The sequence below is a fragment of the Pagrus major genome, chromosome 15 (genome assembly GCF_040436345.1).
Source record: "Pagrus major chromosome 15, Pma_NU_1.0".
Lineage (NCBI taxonomy): Eukaryota > Metazoa > Chordata > Actinopteri > Spariformes > Sparidae > Pagrus > Pagrus major.
Genome location: NC_133229.1, coordinates 30,817,877 through 30,837,768, shown reverse-complemented (window position 1 = coordinate 30,837,768; position 19,892 = coordinate 30,817,877). Strand labels below are relative to the sequence as shown.

Sequence of the window (19,892 nt, the reverse complement as noted above, 5' to 3'; positions counted from 1 at the left end):
AGAATTATCAAAACATAATTCATATTTCTTCTCACTGCAGTGAGTGTGGTGGCTGCAGACATCTAATTCAACACAGCTTCTCTTTTAACATCTACTTTCCTGTTCAGTTGTAAAATATAACATAAAAACACACATTTACATCTTTAAGTGCTACAAAGGCCCTATTTAAACTATCTATAGTGCATGCTCTAAAGTCTCCAACTCCCCTTTACTACTTAAACAGCAGATAATCTGGGAGCAAAGTGAAGCGCAACATGCGACTGTTCGAAGTAAAGCCGATAAATCCTGAGCTCCATCAGAGCCGAGTTCTGTACTTCAGAAGATAAAAGTTTAATCCTGTTTCTTCTGTCCGGTCACGTTTATAACTGCAGATTTTAGTTTTGCTGCTTAAATGTCCACTTTATTTAATGTGGTGACTTTAATGGAAACAAAGCAGCCTCTGAATCATTGAAGCTGAGCGTTCACATGTCGAGACCTTCCCTGTGAAGGTGCATCTTACTGTCTGAATTAAACATCCCTGAGTTCAGACGAGGTGTTTGCTGCTCACTTTCTGCTGCCTCGAGATATTAAAGCACCTGAACACGACATGTTAAAACAAAGCAAGCTGTAAATTAAACTGTGATGTCTGTCGGGAGACGCAGTGACGTAAACCAGCAGCGGGAAGTTCAAATAGTTTATGTGATTTGTTAAACTATGAGTAGAGTAAAGTTAGCTAGCTGCTATGCTAATTTATGCAATGTAAAATGCCATAGGCTTCAGCTAATAATGGTGACTAGCAAAAAACTATATACTCTTCTAACTGTCCTGCTGTTAATCCATGTTTTATGGCTCTTAGTCGGTTTAACGTCAGTTTTACGGCATGTAACCACTAATTATGTTATAATTATATGTGTCGTTTGTTTAATGGCCAGAGACAGAAATCAAAATGGTGGCAGCTTCTTCTGTAACTGATTGTGTTAAATATGCAGATGATGTCGTTTCATATCGATCACAGGCTCCTCAGCTGAATCAAATCATATCGTGGCAGACTTCTTGATATTGGCAAATATCGTATCGTATCAGAGAATCGATACGTTCTGTATCGGGATGAAACTGTTCGATTTACACTCTCACTACTTGCACAACGTGGCCGTGGGGTTGTGATAATGACGACTGTGTCGGTTGGACACTAACACCGACTCTCGCCCTGCAGGTCTTTTGTTCACCATCTTCATCACAACACATTTTAGTCTGGACCAAAGTGGAGGAACCAGAACCATAGACAGGAAAACAAGAAAGATGATGTGAATGAAAGGAAACAGAAGAGGAGGAGGACGGACGGAGGGAGGAAGGATAGTAAGAGAGGAGGGGAAGGAAACAGGAAACAGGAAACAGGAAACAAGGATGGAGAGATAAGAGAATACAATGATAATAATAATAATCCATGTTTTTCTGCTCTTTCCAATTAAACTTTGGAGCTTCTGACAAATCTAAACACACACACACACACACACACACACACACACACACACACACACACACACACACACAGCTCTATCTACAAACAGCACATGGTTGCGACACTGGCAGCAGCAGCTATGGGAACATCTGCCAGGCGGCGTCTGGCGTTGGAGATAAGGCGTGTTTTTTAGGATCGCCATGGTAACCACATTGATCCCTGCTGTGCGCTGGAAATATGAGCGAGGAGCTGCTGTTAAAACACAACACAGCAGCACAAACACATTCACGTGTCCAGAGCTGCTCTGTGAAGCCAGCGAGGGGCAGCTGAGGGCTCAGCGCCACGGAGACGACCCAGACGGTCCCGGCTGACCCGAGGTCCTACCTGTCTGTCGTAGTTGATCTGTGTTTCCTGCTCGATGTCGGAGTCGAGCTCCGGGACGTCGGACACGTCGCTGTCCGACTCCTCGCTGTTGGAGTCCCCGTGGCTGTCTGCAGAGGAGACACACGGACACACAGGTCTTTAAAACTCGTCTGATCGGATGATTAGGTGAAGGTGGAAAATAAAAACGAAGGTGAACATCAACATGTCCACTACAGCTGCTTCCCCACCTGGTACGTTGATGTCCAGTCCTCCGTTCATGACCGACTCTGGCAGAAACCTCCACTGGAACAGGGCGTGGTCGGCCCCGCCGGTGGTCAGCACCCACTGCAGGTCGTGTGACCAGCGGACGTTGGTCACGTGGGCTGAGTGACCGATGTACTTCTTGAATTTGGCTCCTTGGAGAGAACAGAGGAATCGTTTAAAGAGGAAGCAGAGGGAGGAAAGTAGAAAACACAGCAGCAGAAGAAGAAGAAGGGTAGAGACCTTTCCTCAGACAGGGGAAACGGTAGAGCTTAACGAGGCCGAGGTCGTCTCCGCTAACAAGCACGGCGGCGGCGTGATTTGCATCCACGGCGTTGATCTCGGTTAGATTTGAGTATTTGGGCCAGATGCCGCTGACCTCTGAGCCCAGGACGCCGCTCCAGGACGCCCAGCACTGACCCTTCACCTCCTCCTTACTGACCACCGGCTTCCCCACTGCAGGAGGAAGAAACAGAGCCGTTCATTTCTGGAGCTGACGCTCTGTGTCAGCGTGCAGCAGTTTGTCTCCCTGAAGACGATAACAAACACAGGATCTGCACATTTTTATCAACATTAATCAGTTTTAACAGAAACGAGGACAGGAAACGTGTCGACGGGGCAGATTCTGATCTTCTTGCAGAGCTGGTTACTCTTGGTGGACACACACACACACACACACACACACACACACACACAACCTCCTGCAGCGCTGAGTGTGTGTGTGTGTGTGTGTGTGTGACTCAGTGTTTTGTGGTGTGATCCTTCGTTCTTTCTGTCCTCAAAGTTAAAATCTTGATGATTTATATTTATTGTCAGATTATTTTTTTTCTGTTTCCTCAGTTACAATTTGCGACACATTTGGATGGAAACTTGGCTATTATCCGAGGCGGAGTCCGCCATACCTGAGCTGGACTCAGACCGACTTCACATGGACACCAGAAACAATGCAGCAGCTCAGAGATCACCTCACTGATTGTTGTTCACGCTCCAGTTTACTGATGGAGCGAACAAAACACTTCCTGCTGCTTCAGCTGAAAACGAACAGACGGGTTCATGAAAAACGCTTCTTCAAAACAAGACAGCGGTCACTCTGGTCATTTCTTCTCACTGGACAGGTTTTATGAGCCGACAGCAGCCACAGAGATGATGATGAAGAGCAGCAGGCGACACCTCCGGCTCCTCCTCATCATCACCGACTCCTCCTCATCATCACCGGCTCCTCCTCATCATCACCGGCTCCTCTGACTGTCCTGCTGTTACAGTGAAATCAGACGGAGGACCGACTTCTTTATTAAAACAACCAAGACGAAGTCGCTGCTCGGAGAGTTTTTACTGCCTCCAGATTAGACAAGTATTTAACTGCACTTGCTGTTACCATGGTAACCACACCGATCAACCAGGACTGTAACTTTTAAAACGTTTCCATCAATCCGTCTGAAAATACGTTCCTCTCCTCTCACCGTGTCCTCCGTCCTCTGACAGCTACAAGAATATTCAGTTCATGAATACATGCATGAGTCTGACACTGTGTGTGTGTGCGTGTGTGTGTGTGTGTGTGCGTGTGTGTGTGTGTGTGTGTGTGTGTGTGTGTGTCTATCACACACCCACCAACACGGGACGTGAGATCCAGGAGGGGACATTTTCTTGGACATCCTGCTAAAACAATGTCTATATAATAAAATCTCTCTGCTGAAGGAGCGACAGGCTGAAGAAACTCGTTCCTTGTGTGGACCGTCGAGTTCGTTTCCACTCATTCGTCATTATCTTCTGACGCACAGGCTGTTCTCACGGGAGACTGTTACCATGACAACCTCGTAATATTAAAATGTATCTTTTAAAAACAACAGATTTATCTTGAAATATGATTTTCCTGTCCTTACCCTCACAAAGAACAATCGCTTTCTCAAAATATTTTGACCAGTAGTCCACAGAACATTTCTGGAGCGTCACAGTAAAACAGCGCTGACTGAGGTAACTGGAGATTTCATTTAAAACGGAAAAAACAACCAAAATAAATAAAACCTCACTCCAAAAAACTGTGCCGAAGTACCTCTGCACACTTCCTGTTTGCAGTGAACCTGTGGATGTTCAGACAACACTCACTGGATCACTGTGATACTGAAGAAAACTTAAAAACATGATGTTTCTAAGGCAAGTTCTGCACATGTGAGGAGCGTCTCCTTCACTGTGAAGCTCCAGAAACGTTTTGTGGACCAGACGTCACCGGACTTCATATCAGCATGGAGGGAGGAGGTGAGGACTGGGTTTATATTTCTGGGTGAACTGGTTTCAAACTTGAGGACGTTCACGCTGACGGTGTGACTGCAGAGACTCACTGGGCATTCGGTAGAAGAGGCGCTCTCCTGCTCCGTCGTTGGTCTGCAGGATCTTGCTGTCCAGAGTCCAGTCCAGGTGTGTGATGAAGCTGCTGGACTTACAGCACTCCCCCACCTGCAGACGGACGGACGGACGGACGGACGGAGGTGGAAACAACCAGTCAAACTACGAGAAGCAGTTTCTATAAAGTTTATCTGACTTTATTTGTTTACGTTTCACATTTCTGGCACAGTGAAAAACATCTTTGTTATTTTGACATGTGAATTTCCTCCGGGGAGAAATAAAACATCTCTTCATGAATGTTGGAAAAGGAGTTTTTCCACGTCAGCTTCAGTGTCTGGTGTATTTGTGTGTCTGTTTTCTGACTTCACAGTTTGAACCTTTTCTCCGCTCTACCTTCTTGTATCTCTGGGCGACAGCGTAGACGTCCACCAGCCCGTCGTTGGAGCCGACAGCGAGGTACGCTCCGTCCGGAGAGAACTTCATCTCGTGGATCACCTCCTTCCTGTCTTTGATGTGGACGACCTCCGTCATGTCTCTGAGACGGACACAGAAAAACATCCTGTTCATGTCGCGTTACAACACAAGTGTTTGTCCTGTGTGTGTGTGTGTGTGTGCGTGTGCTACCTGACTCTCAGCACAGTGAAGGATCCGTCCTTCATGCCCAGAGCCAGCTGGTATCCGTCCACGCTGAACGCCACGCTCCGCACCGCCTCCTCCATGTTACAGCGAGCGATGAGGGCGTGATCCACCAGACTCCACAACCTGACGCCAGACAGAGTTACAGATACGTAACGTATTGACCTTCTACAGGAGACGTTCTGATCACTTCCAGGGTCGTAAGATTATTTTGGGTTACTATGACAACAGGTTTACAAGCTTTAGTGTGTTCTCGTCCTCCGTCTGAGACGCTCGCTTCAGCTGAGGAGAGGAGCTGCTGCAGAAACTATGTCGAGCTGATGGCAGAGGAACATTTGTGATGTCACGAAGTCACAGAATTAAAGGCGGGACTGCTGACGAGGCGTTTCGAGGTGATTAAAACTTCTGTTGGTGTGAACGACCACAAGAACCCAAAACACACTGAAGGAGGACAAAAAACTGAAAAGGTCTTCCTTAAACTACGTCATATACAGAGAGACTGTTTTACTTTGTTTATATGTGGCGGACCCTGCCACCTTTCTAGCTTCAAACAGTGTTCTGGGAGCTTATTTTCCTCTGAGAGCAGCTGGTCTACTCACTGATGGAAACAGTTTGTCATTACCTCATTAATATTGTAAACATTAAAATTCTCAGTTAATGCGACCTCACTCATGAACCTCTCTGGAGGTGAAAGTAGCAGGTAGTCTGCTTGAGGTGACTCCTGAGTCACAGTCACCTGCTGCAGGTAAACGGCCTCGATGCCTCTGTGTCTCGTCATGAACGTATTACTGGACGATGATCTGAGCTTTCAGCAGCTTCGTGAAAACGTCTGAAGAGGAAACTAAAAACACGTGATGATTTTTTATATGTTTGTGTTTTGGACTTTAATGAGCCACTGTGGGCGGTACAGAACCGTCATCCACAAGACACACATCATGTTTCAGGGTGGAGTTCAGTTAAATCTGGTTCATCTGCCTCTTTCAGCTCCGTATGTTCAATACTGGAACAGAAAGCTGATGTAAGAAACAGTTGGGTCGATTATTTGAAATAAAATGTCAGAAAGAAAATGAAGAAGCATCATCACGAGCTGCATGGAGTCAGCAGCGCCGTGTCTTCGTCTTCAGTGCTGCTGTGATCACCTGTGCTCAGCTGACTGTGTTCAGATCATTACAGGATGTGTGATTAGTCTCAGACGCTGCAGACGAGCAGGAGCTCGGTCTGTTCCTGCACTGACCTGACGGAGCGGTCGTCGCTGCCGGTGACAGCCAGAGGTTTTTTGGGGTGAACGTCGAGTGCCCAGAGCTCGCCCTCGCTGTGTCCCTGCATGATGAGCAGCGGCTTGTCTCGATCCCTCACCATCACCTGGAGACAGAGCAGAGCCGTCAGACTGAGCCTGCACCTGAGAGTCAACGTCTTACAGTGTCAGAGGCGTTTTCATGTGAGTTTAACAGTGAAACGACACTGTTACAGTGAGGTAAACAATGTGTGGACCAATGAGGAGCCAGCGTTCAGCCGTGCGTCTCCTCTCTCACCTCAAAGATCTCGCTGTCCTGCGTTCCCGCCAGGATCCGGTCGGCTCGCCAGCAGACGCTGCGAATAGACAGACCTGGAGGAGGAAGAGGAGGAGGAAGAGGATTAGATCAGCTGTAAAAGAAATGTAAAAATATCAGGAGAGACGACAGAAATAAACCGGCTGCGAGATAAAAGAAATAAGAGAAAAAGAGGAGGAAGGAAGACTGAAGACACGTTGAAGACGGCTCACGAGGAGGAAGGTTCAGGTTGGATCGTTGAGATCGAATCTGGAAACGTGAGAGTCAAGAAGAAACAGAGAAAAGCAGAGAAATGGAGTCGATCGATGATTATTGATGAGGAGTTTCCTGGTCGCTCTGCAGCTCTCATTGACTTTCTCTTAACGAGCAGCGACCTTCTCTGTGGTTCATCACCCTGAGATCAGCTTCATGTCAGGACGAAGCTTCAGCCGCCGGAGACCATCGAGTCCAACAGGAACATTTCAGAGTCAGAGAGAGAGACTTCATAATGAAAACAGAAGTTTGGAGAGAATCCACTTTATTTATCTCCATATTTTATCTTCAGAAAAACTCTTGTATGTATTTTTGCACAGTGAGAACTGTGGACCAGATGTGGAGGAGGTCCTCTGATCTTCTACCAGACGTTTGGAGAAAAAAGTTAAAACATATCAGTAATTTGGGTCGACATGTCTCCGGTCACGTCCATCCACGGGTCTTTAAGCTTCATGAGGATCCTGAGAAGATACCACAGAAGAGTTCTGACTTTTTTCTCTGAATTGTGAAAAACAAAGTCAGAAAACATCAAAATGAAACTAACACGTGATCTTTAAATCACATTTCTGTCCTCTGGACGGTTTAGACGATGTTGAGCTGAAGCTTCAGAAATCCTTCCCCTGACTCTCACCGTGCAGAAACTCTGTTGTTTCCACTTCGCCTCATGAGCTCGTCTGGTGTCAGCTGATCCCCCAGAGACCAGCTTCTAACAGAGTCACAGGAAACATCACACGCTGATTCCTGCCGCCAGCCACAGCAGACGCTCTAATTGGCTGAACGGCTCTGATAATCACATTGTGGATGCTGAGGGAACAGGAGTGTGACGGTGACGGTGGAAGGTGCTGAGAGAAGAAACACCTCCTCCTGCGCGACACAAGTGAAAATCTGTCTGCAGGCACTCGACGGTTTGATGAGAAAACAGCAGTCGTGTGTCGATGTGATCGTCCTGTTCACACATTTACAACGACGGTGGACGCAGACGTTGAACTAAATGTGTTTAGATATAACTCTGAGTTAGCTGTTATTGTTCCTGAAAATGTTTCTAAAATGATCGTAAACGCCTCCGTGTCCCAGTCCAGCCCAAAGTAAAGTCAGATTCAGATGCAGACGACCTGTAACTGCAATCATATCGTCTTTCACGGTCAAATTTGAACAATATCACTGGAAATGAACAATTAACATGTTTTTCTCATGTTATTCAGGCACCTGGGAGAAAAAATGCCATTTTGTGACGTCAAAATACTCATTATAGTTCTTTAATTCATTATTTACTCAGTCAAAAACAAGAACTGAGGTGAAAAATCACTTAAATGACATAAACTTGCATAATTTCCAAGTTTAGGGGTTTAAAACCTGTTTAAATGACATATTCATAGATTTGAAATGTCATTGGCTACATGATGTGTCACTCATCTGTTGGCTGGCTTGTAATTGGCTCACGAGGGAGGGGTTTGAACCAGGAGTGGGTCTATGAAATCACTCGTTGGCTGTTGCAGGCCACAGGGCGGGCATACGGGCTCCTCCTCGTTTGTTAGACGATTGTACCTGATGAGGTTGTATCTTCAAATCGTTTGCTGGAGACCGAAGATCCATTTGAAATGAATTAATTTAAGTATAATTCTTGAATAAACAGCACTTCATGTTTTAGTTCCACGTCAGGAAACTGTGTTTTTCATCACAGGATCCAAAAACAACAACTGACAAACAAGATGAAACCAACAAACTTTGACGACTTCTGAAAAGTTGGGCACAAACAGGAAACATCCTGACAGCCGGTCCTCTGCCGCTGACTTGAAAAGGTCTGAACGCTGCAGTGCATCCTGGGAACGCTTTGTGTGGAGGTGAGACAGAAGCCAGGCTCTGATTACCTCCCTCAGCTTGTTTTTCAGCTATTTCTGTCACTTTCATGTGAACTTCCTCCAGGAGAGACTGTCTGAGAATATGTCGTCTCCACATTCAAACACTACTGTGTCTCTGTGACGGCTGTCGAGTGGTCGTTTGAGTCTTTGTTTATAAAATTAGAGATGTCAGTTACCTGATTTACATTTGACTTTGTTTCCTTCTGGAGGAAATGTTTCCTCACGGCTCCATCGAAGCCGACAGCAGGCTGATTCTCAAACTTTATACACCGTCTACGTCAGGGTGTAGAAAACACAGCAGACCTCCTCTCTCCAGCTGCTAACGTTAGCAGCTGCTGTGAAGTAGCCACTAGCGCTCGGATCTCCACCATTAAAACATTAATGGTCCACAGTCGTGCTAGCAGCTTCATGGTGGTGCTTTGTGCTAGAAGCTAACAGCAGTGTGCAACACGTTCAGTGTGTTTATGAAGAGTTCGGGCTGGTTTTGGGCGTCCTTCTCAAGGAGATGTAACATTTTTTCCAATAAAAAAGAAGAAAAACAAAACCTCTCCTCTTCTTCTCGACCGTCTCCTGCTGAGAGGAAACATCTTCCTCCTGGACTCGTAACGACCTCTGAATCTGTCTGAGGAGTTTTAACCTCCAATTCCTCCAAAATGAGGCCATTTCCAACTGGCTGGGAACAGACACACACACAGTCTTTACCTCTTTTCGTCTTTTCTAACTTTCCCTTCAGAAATCTTCAGAGAGGAGACATAAAAGGAGGCCGGGGGCTTAATGGCTCCCTCCTGCTGCTTCTCCTGCAGGAATACATCTCCGCCTCCTGCTGCCGAACGCCATTTAGCAGCAACAATGAGGAGGAGAGGTTCAGACGTTCACCTCCTCCTCCCAGAATCAGGTCAGTGGTTGCAGAGGTGCAGAAGTTTTGTCTTTTGCTCCTCGTTACTGAGAAACTTCTCCTCAGACGGCGTGAGAGACGAGAACGACAGGAAATCAGGCCGGTCGTCTCTCCGAGTCATGACAGACGACGACAGCTCAACTCTGCGAACGTCTTCGGAGGAAGAAAGAGACGGAGACGGAGGTGAAAGATTCAAGATTTCACTTTTCAAAAAGAAACTGAAGCTTCACAACTTCAGCTGACAAAAGAGTCCTCGAATTCAAAATGACCTTTCTCTTCTTTTATTCAGTTCTCCAGGAGACGAGTGCAGTCTGAGACATTTAAACTCTGACGGCTTATTCTGTTAGAAATGAGCTTTAAATATCCCGTCAGTGGACATCGAGACGGAGGACAGAGCTCCTCATTAACAGCAGAAGTCTGGACTCGTTTAAATGTTCAGGTAGAAAACAGGTTGTTGATCATTTGGTTTCAGAGTGAAGACACAATTAAGACAATGTCTTTCATTTACATGCATTTATAAAACGTGATTTAGAGACTGACTAGACGATATAAATGAAATCATGTAAAGAAATAAAGCCATCTCAGATTCAATAGATGTTTTTTTCTTGTTCAGGAACAGCTGAAGGACACTTTTCATTATGTTCTTACATAATGAAGTTGAACTGTCGAACTCCGGCGCTGACGTGAGGCTCTGAGAGAATTCAGACTGATTGATCCAAAGTGTTCTCAGACGCAGTTAATGTCAGCTGTGAACTGACGAACTGAGTGACCAGCTGTGATGTGATGTCACTTCCTGCTCTATATGAAACAAACCCGTCCATCACTGAGACAAACAGACTCCATGTTTCTACACAAAGACAGAAAAGTTCATGTAGAACATTTGCTGAATTTACAAGAAGGAACAAATAAGTCAGAATCAGTCAGAGACAGAGTTTCACACAGTTTATAAAGTGTCTCCAACTCAACAACTCACTAAACTGACACATTTGTTAAGGGAGTCTGGTGATGTTGTGGTTGGATCAGAGACGGACACAAACATCTGCGGCTCACACTGAGTTTCATTTGTCCAAACTGTATAAATCTTTTTTTTTTGTGTCTTGCTGATTTTTACCAGCAGTATCACAACTGTGTCAGATACTCAGGTAACTTTACAGGTGTGTACCTGAGAACAAAATGAAGGCCGTAATAATGTAATAATGTAATGATAATACTGGGTAGTCGTGGGTTGGACCCTGACCGTGACGGCACAGCGGCTGGTGTTTGTTACCTTTGTATCCCTGCTCGGCCTCTCGCAGGTCGATCTTGGTGATCGGTTTGAAGTCGACGTCCCAAAGTCGGACGCAGCCGTCTCTGCCTCCAGTCGCAAAACCCTCCTCACAGGAATACATGCTGAAGATACCCGCCTGCACACAGACAGACACACACACACACACACACACACACACACACACAGACACACACACACGTTCCAATGATGTGCTGGTTTTGGACTTTTGTACAAGCTTCACGCGTCCTGAGAGGCTGAACCTTCCTGAGTTTCTTGATGATGTTAATACACAGCAGGCAGGATTGACACTCACCCCGTGGGCGGCCTGAACCGTTCGTATCAGATTGAGACCCTTCCACACATAAATGTCCCCGTTGAGCGCCCCGGAGTACGTGATGTCATCTTTGGCCGCCGCGACGCACAGGATGGTCTGCAGGTCGCCGGTCTTCCCGAAGATCCCTCTCTTTGGAGTGAGAGCGTTTCCACACAGAGCCCAGAACTACGGAGAGAGAGGAGGGACACACGAGAGGGTCTGAGTGCTTCCTGTTCGCTCTCAGGCTGAAACATCAATTAGATTATTTTCTGTTATTAGAGAACGAGTTCCTGCTGCCGTTTGATCGAATCTGATGGTCCGAGCCAAACACAATCCAGACTGAAGTCTGCAGCATTCAGTCAGTGTTTCTTTACTTCTAAAGTGATAATAAAGATTGTTTTTGAGCAAAAATATTCAAACTTAACTCATTAAAACGACCTAAAATCATCTCAAGCTGCTTGAAATAAATATCTAGTACTTTTTCACATGTTGTCACGCTGGAGAATGAATTTTGGACTTAACGCTAACGAGGTGGTGTGGGCCTGCTGATGGTGCACAGGCACTGAGGACGAAGCCCAGTTAACCTGTTTCAAGTCTTCCCTTTATTATGACACCGATTATTCAAACAGACCTTGCAGCTGCAGAGATTCACTCTGTTCATTATGAGCATGTCATTTTCGAGCAGAGACCCAAAATAGAGGCCGGTTCTGAACAGGTTATAAACCTACAGGACCTTCTGACGGCTCGTGTTTTACTGTCAGGCAGGAAATAAAACTTCTGATGAGAGAAAACAAATCAAAATAAGACAAAAATAAAATGTGAAGGCTGCGACTGAGTTTAAAACTCGACTGCTGGATCTGACAATGACACGAGAATCAACATCTGCAGAGTTTCTGTTACCTTGATGTGTTTGACGCCACAGCTCACCAGACGGTTCTGCTGAAACGGATCCCAGCAGATATCGAAGATCTGGAGGGAAGAAGAGATGTTAACACACACTCACACACACACACACACAGTCTATGTAACACACACTGTCTCTCTCTCACCCTGTCTGAGTGTCCGGTGGCGGTGGCCAGGATCTTCCCTCTCTTCCACTCCCAGATACACACTGTGTTCTTGGCGTCGAGGCCGACCGAGGCCAAACGCTACAGCGGAGAGAGAGAGAGATGCTGACATGAAGCAGATCAGCGGCCTCGACATGTAACTGAAGATGTTCACTGCTTCTTCTAAAGTTTGACACTCAGATTTTCATTTTTACTGCAAGTGTATGTCTGATCCAAATATCCGTTTTCAGTCGGACTCAGTCCCTGATACAAAGTGTTTTGGGTCCAGAGGAAAATTCTGCCTCTGTGGTTCTGATTTAATTATAAATCAGCCGCATCAAAGCCGGAGCTCCTGATTTATTATTAAGATGGATTTATGATTATTTTATTGATTTAGTCTGATTTACTCGGAGTTGTTAAGTCATCGTGACCGAAGTCCCGGCCAGAAGCGAAAACTGCCGACACAACAGTATGGATTATTTACAGAGTCACTTCACCTCGTCTCATAACAGTTATATCCACTCAGAACCGCCGCCAAACAGAACTCCATGCATTTTATAGCCAATTTTAAAAAGGCTGAGTTTGAAATGTTGTCTGCCTCAGCAATGACCCCAACAGTCATTCAGATCTGGTTCAGTAACAGCAGCTGACTTCCTCCTTTGCTCCTGCTGTCACTTGAACTTTAATGTCCACAGATGTCTGAACGTTGGTCTCTGGAGGACGGGCTTAGCGGTTATTAGTCTGTGAATATGGGCGGCGGGTTTGGACCAACACGAACAGCCGGTTAGCTTTGACATTTAGCTGACAGAGCGACTTACGATGAAGCAGGATTAATATTAAATTGAGACGATAATTAAGATGAGAAGAAGAAGGAGGAGGAGGAGGAGGAGAAGAAGAAGAAGAAAGAAGACGAAGGAGGAGGAAAAGAAGAAGAAGAAAGAAGAAGAAGAACAAGGAGAAGAAGAAGAAAAAGAAGAAGAAGAAGGAGGAGGAGGAGGAGGAGGATAAGAAGAAGAAGAAAGAAGAAGAAGAAGAAGGAGGAGAAGGAGAACAAGAAGAAGAAAGAAGAAGAAAAAAGAAGAAGAAGAAGAAGAAAGAAGGAGAAGGAGAAGAAGAAGAAGAAAGAAGAAGGAGAAGAAGAAAAGGAGGAGAAGAAGAAGAAGAAGAAGAAAGAAGAAGGAGAAGAAGATCTTGGCCATCTACAAAATCTACACAAGCGATCTCCGTCCACCTCCTTCTCCTTCTTATGCACGATGTCACTCTTTATACCACTTCACTTCGCTTCCTCCTTTGCTGCTGTAATAATTACTGCGACCACTAGAGGTCGCTGCCTAACGAACATAAATATGAGTCGTAATAGGCCGCTTGGTCGTTTTTCTGATGACGGGCTCATTTGTCAGCTCTTATTCTGAAAAGGTGTTTCCAAAAACACCTCAAGTGAGTAGCAACTTTTTGTGAAATTGAGAAAATGATTTTGAATTCATCAAACTTTCAAATTTTCTGATGTGGTTCTTCTAGAAACAGGTATATTATGAATGGGGCCTGGTGCTGCAGACATTTAAAAGGCTCCAGGCAACACTGACGAGGAAGTCCAGGAAAACTCAACTTCATACAAAAGTTCTGACCCACTGAGAAACAACCAGGTGGAGCAGAAAGCGGGTCGATCACCTCCAGTGTGAACAGTGATCCAAACTCAGGCGTCATTGATTTTTAGAAAATGCTTGTTGCATTAAAAAACAGACAGAGAAACAGCTGAGGATATAAATCAAACTCTATACAGACGACTTCCTTGTGTTCGTATGAAGAGACTTTGGGTTGACCTGTTTTCTGTCCTCTGATGAGACACTGGGCTGTGGTTCATGTCACAGGTTGACTGACATGTTGGATAAAGTGAAGAGAAGGACGGGCTGGTTTCTCTCTACCTGTCTGACAACTGTCACACTGTAAACTCGATGTGACTCAGAGTTAGTTGGTTTGTTTGATGACGTTCACAGCAGATGAACTGAATCACAGCAGAGTCAGTGGGAGGACAGGATGCAGCCACAGACAATATAAATCAAGCGAGACACTGCAGGTGACTGTGGTGAAGGACGGCATCAGATCTGTTCAAACAGCAGAGATGATTCAAGGTTTATTTGTATTATACAACTCAGACACGAGGCAACTCCAAGTGCTTTACAGGGGCATAAAAAACAAGTCGGACGACGTCAAGAAACAAAACATTAAAACAAGTTAAGAAATAGGAACGTAAGCTAAAGTAGAAGGTTTAGAGACTAAAGAGTAAAAGTCACAGTGCAGTTCAAAGCCTTCGAATGTCGTCAGTGAAAAGCTGCAGCAAACAGAAAGGTCTTCAGTCGGAGTCGGCGCAGACCTGCAGGCTTCTGGGAGTTTGTTCCAGATGTTTGATTCATAATAACTGAACGCTGCTTCTCCATGTTTAGTTTTGACTATAGGGGCTGAAAGCAGACCTGAACCTGACGACCTCAGAGGTCCGGATGGATCAGAAACCATCCAGTGCTTTATACACCAACAGCAGGAAGTCTGTTCTCTGACAGACAGGAAGCCAGTGTAAAGATCTGAGAACTGGAGTGATGTGATCTACTTCTTTGGTTCTTGTTTGGACTCGAGCAGCAGCGTTCTGTCAAGACGGCGTTACAGAAGTCGAGTCTGCTGAAGATAAATGCGTGGACAAGGCTGACTTCGTAACTGTCTCAGTGTGGCTGCTGACGTTCAGGTCCGAGTCCACGACCACACCGAGGTTTCTGGCTCGGTTTGTAGTTTTCAACGTTACAGATCGAAGCTGAGCAGAAACTGTTAGTCAGAGAGAAGATGTAGCAGACGGCCTTCAGTGGTGATGAAACTGCACGAAGGTTTTATATGAATCATTGATCGTCTTTTTGATGTTTAGTCAGAGAGAGCTCATCGCTCTGATGGTTTACAGGTAAATGTGAGGTAACAGAGACTCAGAGGGAAAAAAACTTATTTCATTTCTGTCAAACTGTTGGAGGTGAAATGACACGATGAACAAAAGCAAATCAAGAAACAGAACGAGACAACACGCAGCGTTATGAAGCTGATGTGTGAATATTTCTGTCTTTGTGCAAACACACAGTTTGAAATCGCTTCACAAACTGTCAGCGAAACCAACATACAGGTCGACTCTGCGAGCAGCTAATCACGTTCATCAGGCTGTGAATGATCCTCACAGGTCACAGCTGAAGACTTCTCTGTGTTTTTATTGTGTTAACTGGTTTTGGTTGTAGCGTTTGTGTCTCATTGACCTTTTTATTAAAGCACTTTGTAACCGAGGTACTGAAGGTGCCACATAAATAAAATATCACTTATTTACGTCCCAACGACCCAAACTTATGTTTGAGTGGTCATAGTAAAAATAACGGCAGTGAAAGAGGAAGTCAGCTGAAGTCAAACCAGAACCAACAGAGGATTGTTCAGTGAAGGTCCAGCACGTCTTCATCTCACTTCTTCCCTCCTCCTCCTCTATTGTCTACTGTGTGTGTGTGTGTGTGTGTGTGTGTGTGTACTGTTATTATGTGACCTTTAAGCGGATGCACGAGTCCTTTAATGACAAAAACCATCTGTTGGACTCAACCAGCCACAGAGCTGCTGGTCGAATCACATCATGCATCATTAATCACGTCCACTGTGTGTGTGTGTGTGTGTGTGTGAGTGTGTGTGTGTGTCTGTGTGAGTGTGTCTGTGTGTGTGTGTCTGAGTGTGTGTGTGTGTGTCTGTGTCTGTATCTGTGTGTGTGTGTGTGTGTGTCTGTATGTGTGTGTGTGTGTGTGTGTGTGTCTGTGTGTGTATGTGTGTGTCTGTGCATGTGTGTGTGTCTGTGTGTGTGTGTGTGTGTGTGTGTCTGTGTGTGTGTGTGTGTGCGTGTCTGTGTGTGTGTGTGTCTGTGTGTGTGTGTGTGTGTCACTGTGTGTGTGTGTCTGTGCATGTGTGTGTCTGTGTGTCTGTGTGTGTGTGCGTCTCACCTGTCCGTCCCCGCTGAATGCGAGGCAGGCGATGCCGTGTGTGTGTCCGTCACGGAGCAGAGAGACGGTCTGGACGCAGAAGGAGTCCCACACACACACATAGGGATCCTTCCCCACCTGACCGGTCGCCACCAGGGAGCGCTCAGGGTGCAACGCCAGGCTGAGAGGAGGAGGAGGAGGAGGAGGAGAGGAGGAGAGGGGAGGAGAGGAGGAGGAGAGGAGGAGAGAGGAGAGGAGGAGGAGAGGAGGAGGAGAGGAGGAGAGGAGAGGAGAGGAGAGGAGAGGAGAGGAGAGGAGGAGGAGAGGGGAGGAGGAGGAGGAGGAGAGGGGAGGAGGAGAGGAGAGGAGGAGAGGAGAGGAGGAGGAGGAGAGGAGGAGAGGAGAGGAGGAGGAGGAGAGAGGAGAGGAGGAGGAGGAGAGAGGAGAGGAGAGGAGAGGAGAGGAGAGGAGAGGAGAGGAGAGGAGAGGAGAAGAGGTGGAGGAGAGGAGAGGAGAGGAGAGGAGAGGAGAGGAGAGGAGAGGAGAGGAGAGGAGAGGAGGCAGATGAGTGGTGGGGATAAAGACAGAGGGTAAAAGGAGAAAGTGAGGACAGAAAATCAGTTGATTTCAGTCATTCTGTCGAGATAAAGTCACATCAGCGGTGAAAGAAGAAGAAGAAGAAGAAGAAGAAGAAGGAGAAGGAGAAGAAGAAGAAGGAGAAGAAGAAGTAGAAGAAGAAGTAGAAGTAGAAGAAGAAGAAGAAGAGCTCATGTTTGATGAAATGGTTTGTAAAAATCTGTAAAACCAAATGTTGAAAAATAAACTTTCAGATAAATAAAAGTACAATATTCTCCACCGACATGTCGTCAAATACACAATCAATCACAACCACTTCCACCAGGGGTCTGATCAGGTTCTGTTCTGATCCGGAGCTGTTCACCGACGGGAGGAGAGCTCAGAGATTAATTTGTAACTTGTGGGATTAAAAAGGTGATTTATCTTCACTCCTGTTTATCAGCCTGACTGCAGCAGTGACCTCCAGGTTCTGTTCTGTTGACTGCTGACTGGAGCTGGAGGTGAAATGGACTTTACTTCATGAACGTAACGTTACAGAGAGGAGAGACAGAACCAGAACTTTGTTTTCCACCTCAGCTTTTGTTTGTGACTGTTAGTGTGAACGAGGAAATAAAGAGCTACAGTGAGTCTCTGGCCTGTTTCACTCAGCAGGAGTGTTTCCAGGTCAGAAAATGGCTTTTTTTTGCCAAACATCTTCAGCAGCTGTGAAGGTATTTTGGGCTCGACTGGGTTCAGAGTTTGTGATAATTTTACAACATTTCCAGGAATAAGAACTGGTTCAACTCAAACAGGCTGAAATATGAAACTCTATAAATAAAAAGACAAAAGACGTCTTAAATCAACTTTCAGTTCAGACGAACTCTTTTTATAAACCTGTCTCCTCTCAGAGGGTCAGAGTGTGTTCTCCTTACAAACACGCTATTAATACACACACTGCTTAATGGCATCATTATCAACACACACACACACACACACACACACACACACACACACACACACACACACACACACACACACACACCAAACATCAGGGATCATTACACCATCAACAGAGTGGAGAGTGTGTGTGTGTGTGTGTATAACAGAAATAGACCAGGTGTGTCAGCCACAGAGGCCCATTGATCCACACACACACACACACACACACACACACACACACACACACACACACACCCTTCAACATCGACTCTCCTCCTCAACCAGCCAATGAGCCTGCTAGCTGCCGCGGTTGCCATGACGACCCCATCGCCAAGGGCATGTGGAGCTGAGGATTGAGCACGACAACTGAGTCAAGGTCAAACATATCACACACACACACACACACACACACACACACACACCTGGACTCACCTCTCCTGCTGATACCTGACGTGACACAGTTTCATATTTACAGTCTGAATCTGATGATTCACACGTGATGACACGTTAACAGTCACCTCGTTACTGCGACTACAACAACTGGGAGTTTCAGCTGCGACTGTCGACGAGGGGAAATAACAGATCGACATCAAACTGACAAAAGATCCCACGATTACGAATCCATTTGGACCTCAGCGCCACAGACATCAACACACAGTCAGACGTGGCTCTGATATTTCAGAGACATGGTCGTAGATGTTTCAGGTATCTGTCCTGTACCTGAGTATCTCTGAGACTTTCCCTCTCTACATCTGAACACAAACACCTGAACTTTCTCCTCCTCACAGCTTCAAACAGCCTCGTTACTTTAGTTTGATGCATCTGAGGTGAATTATGGATTATTGTTATTTGGTGTCATCGCACGCCGCCTTCCCAACTTCACGAGACTGATGTCGACCTATCAGAGCACATCCCGCACGGCAGACGCAGCGAGACGAGACAAAGACGTGACAGACGTCTGTTGGTGTCTTGACTCAGCAGAGACCCTGCTGTCCAGCTGTTTTTGTGGAGACAGGAAGTCAGGTCATCTCCATCTGCGACCGTTTAAGCCAAACTCTGATGTTTTTCTCACCTTAACCAAGTGGATCGATCTCAACTCAACTCAAAGGTCCACTGAAAGGAGAGGACGACAAGATGACGTGTCTACAGACTTTAACAGCAGCTCATTTGAACTAAATACTAACATCAGCACGCTTAAATGGCCACGAGGACAAAGATACTGATGTTCACCACCTGAGTTTAGCTCTGAGCTGCTATACAGCACTAAACTCAAACACAGACGGTGTGAATGTTTTAGTTCTGCAGGTATTTGGTGACTAACAGACGTATCAGACACACGATGATGAGCTCTGAGTTACAACAAATCATCCTGAGAGGAACATGAACGTCTGGATCACAATCCATCCAGACGTTTCGCTCAAAACCACCGATGTGAAGCTCGTAGTGACGGAGGAAAGTCGGAGGATCATCCGAGTCATTAGGATTCATTTGGGAGTCGAGCTTGTCTGGACTAAATTTGGTGTCCACTCAGGCGCGTCCCCCCAGAGGCCTGCAGAGGAGAGACATGAGGTAACGAGACTGTGAGAGGTGAAGAGGACACATGCAGGCAGGTGTAACAAGGCGGGTCAGGTACGAAGGTTTGGCTGCGATTCTACACGGAGACTGATTTTAATTTTTTATTGCACTTTTATACTTAAAGAAAGTCCCTTTGAGAACACACCTGCCTCCTTCACCACATTTCTAAAACTTCAGGTTAAATTTCAGATCTCTGTCCGTGACCGAGGCATGAAAATGCAGTTTTCCTCAAATCTGTCCGGGTACATTCAAAAGCAACTACTTACACAGAGAAGGGTGAGATGGACGCTCGCCTAGTTTTACTTTGTCACATATAAATGTCCATAAATCAGCTGAAAAATCATAGAAAAAAGAGAAGAAGAGATTAGAAAAAGATTAGAAGTGTAGCTGTTCCTCTTGTACGCCTTCTCACAGTTATAGTTACACACTCTTTACAGACACTTTTGGATTTTCAGAGCAAGTTATTTGCCAAAAAACAGAAAAAAAGATGAATCTGATTGTTGGGATCATTATCAGGAATTTGGGAGTTTGGCCACAACGATCGTGTCGAGAACATCTGATACCATGACAACCCTGACTGCTGATGAAGGAGCCTCTTCAACACATACATCTGTCATCTGAACAGT

General features: G+C 45.7%; 1 protein-coding gene across 3 annotated transcripts in view; it reads right to left on the bottom strand.

Moving 5' to 3' along the window:
* LOC141009424 (echinoderm microtubule-associated protein-like 6) overlaps positions 1-19,892 on the bottom strand; it is a 60,623-nt gene that overhangs the window by 24,184 nt on the left and 16,547 nt on the right. For all 3 annotated transcript variants that reach the window (XM_073482051.1, XM_073482048.1, XM_073482049.1), the window contains exons 2-14: positions 16,219-16,378; positions 12,224-12,322; positions 12,075-12,143; positions 11,175-11,360; positions 10,862-10,997; positions 6,571-6,644; positions 6,273-6,400; positions 5,027-5,164; positions 4,796-4,937; positions 4,399-4,513; positions 2,306-2,518; positions 2,050-2,217; positions 1,823-1,929 (exon numbers count right to left, since the gene is read on the bottom strand). In XM_073482051.1, the coding sequence (XP_073338152.1) occupies positions 1,823-1,929; positions 2,050-2,217; positions 2,306-2,518; positions 4,399-4,513; positions 4,796-4,937; positions 5,027-5,164; positions 6,273-6,400; positions 6,571-6,644; positions 10,862-10,997; positions 11,175-11,360; positions 12,075-12,143; positions 12,224-12,322; positions 16,219-16,378 (1,735 nt within the window). The remainder of the gene's footprint in view (positions 1-1,822; positions 1,930-2,049; positions 2,218-2,305; positions 2,519-4,398; positions 4,514-4,795; positions 4,938-5,026; positions 5,165-6,272; positions 6,401-6,570; positions 6,645-10,861; positions 10,998-11,174; positions 11,361-12,074; positions 12,144-12,223; positions 12,323-16,218; positions 16,379-19,892) is intronic.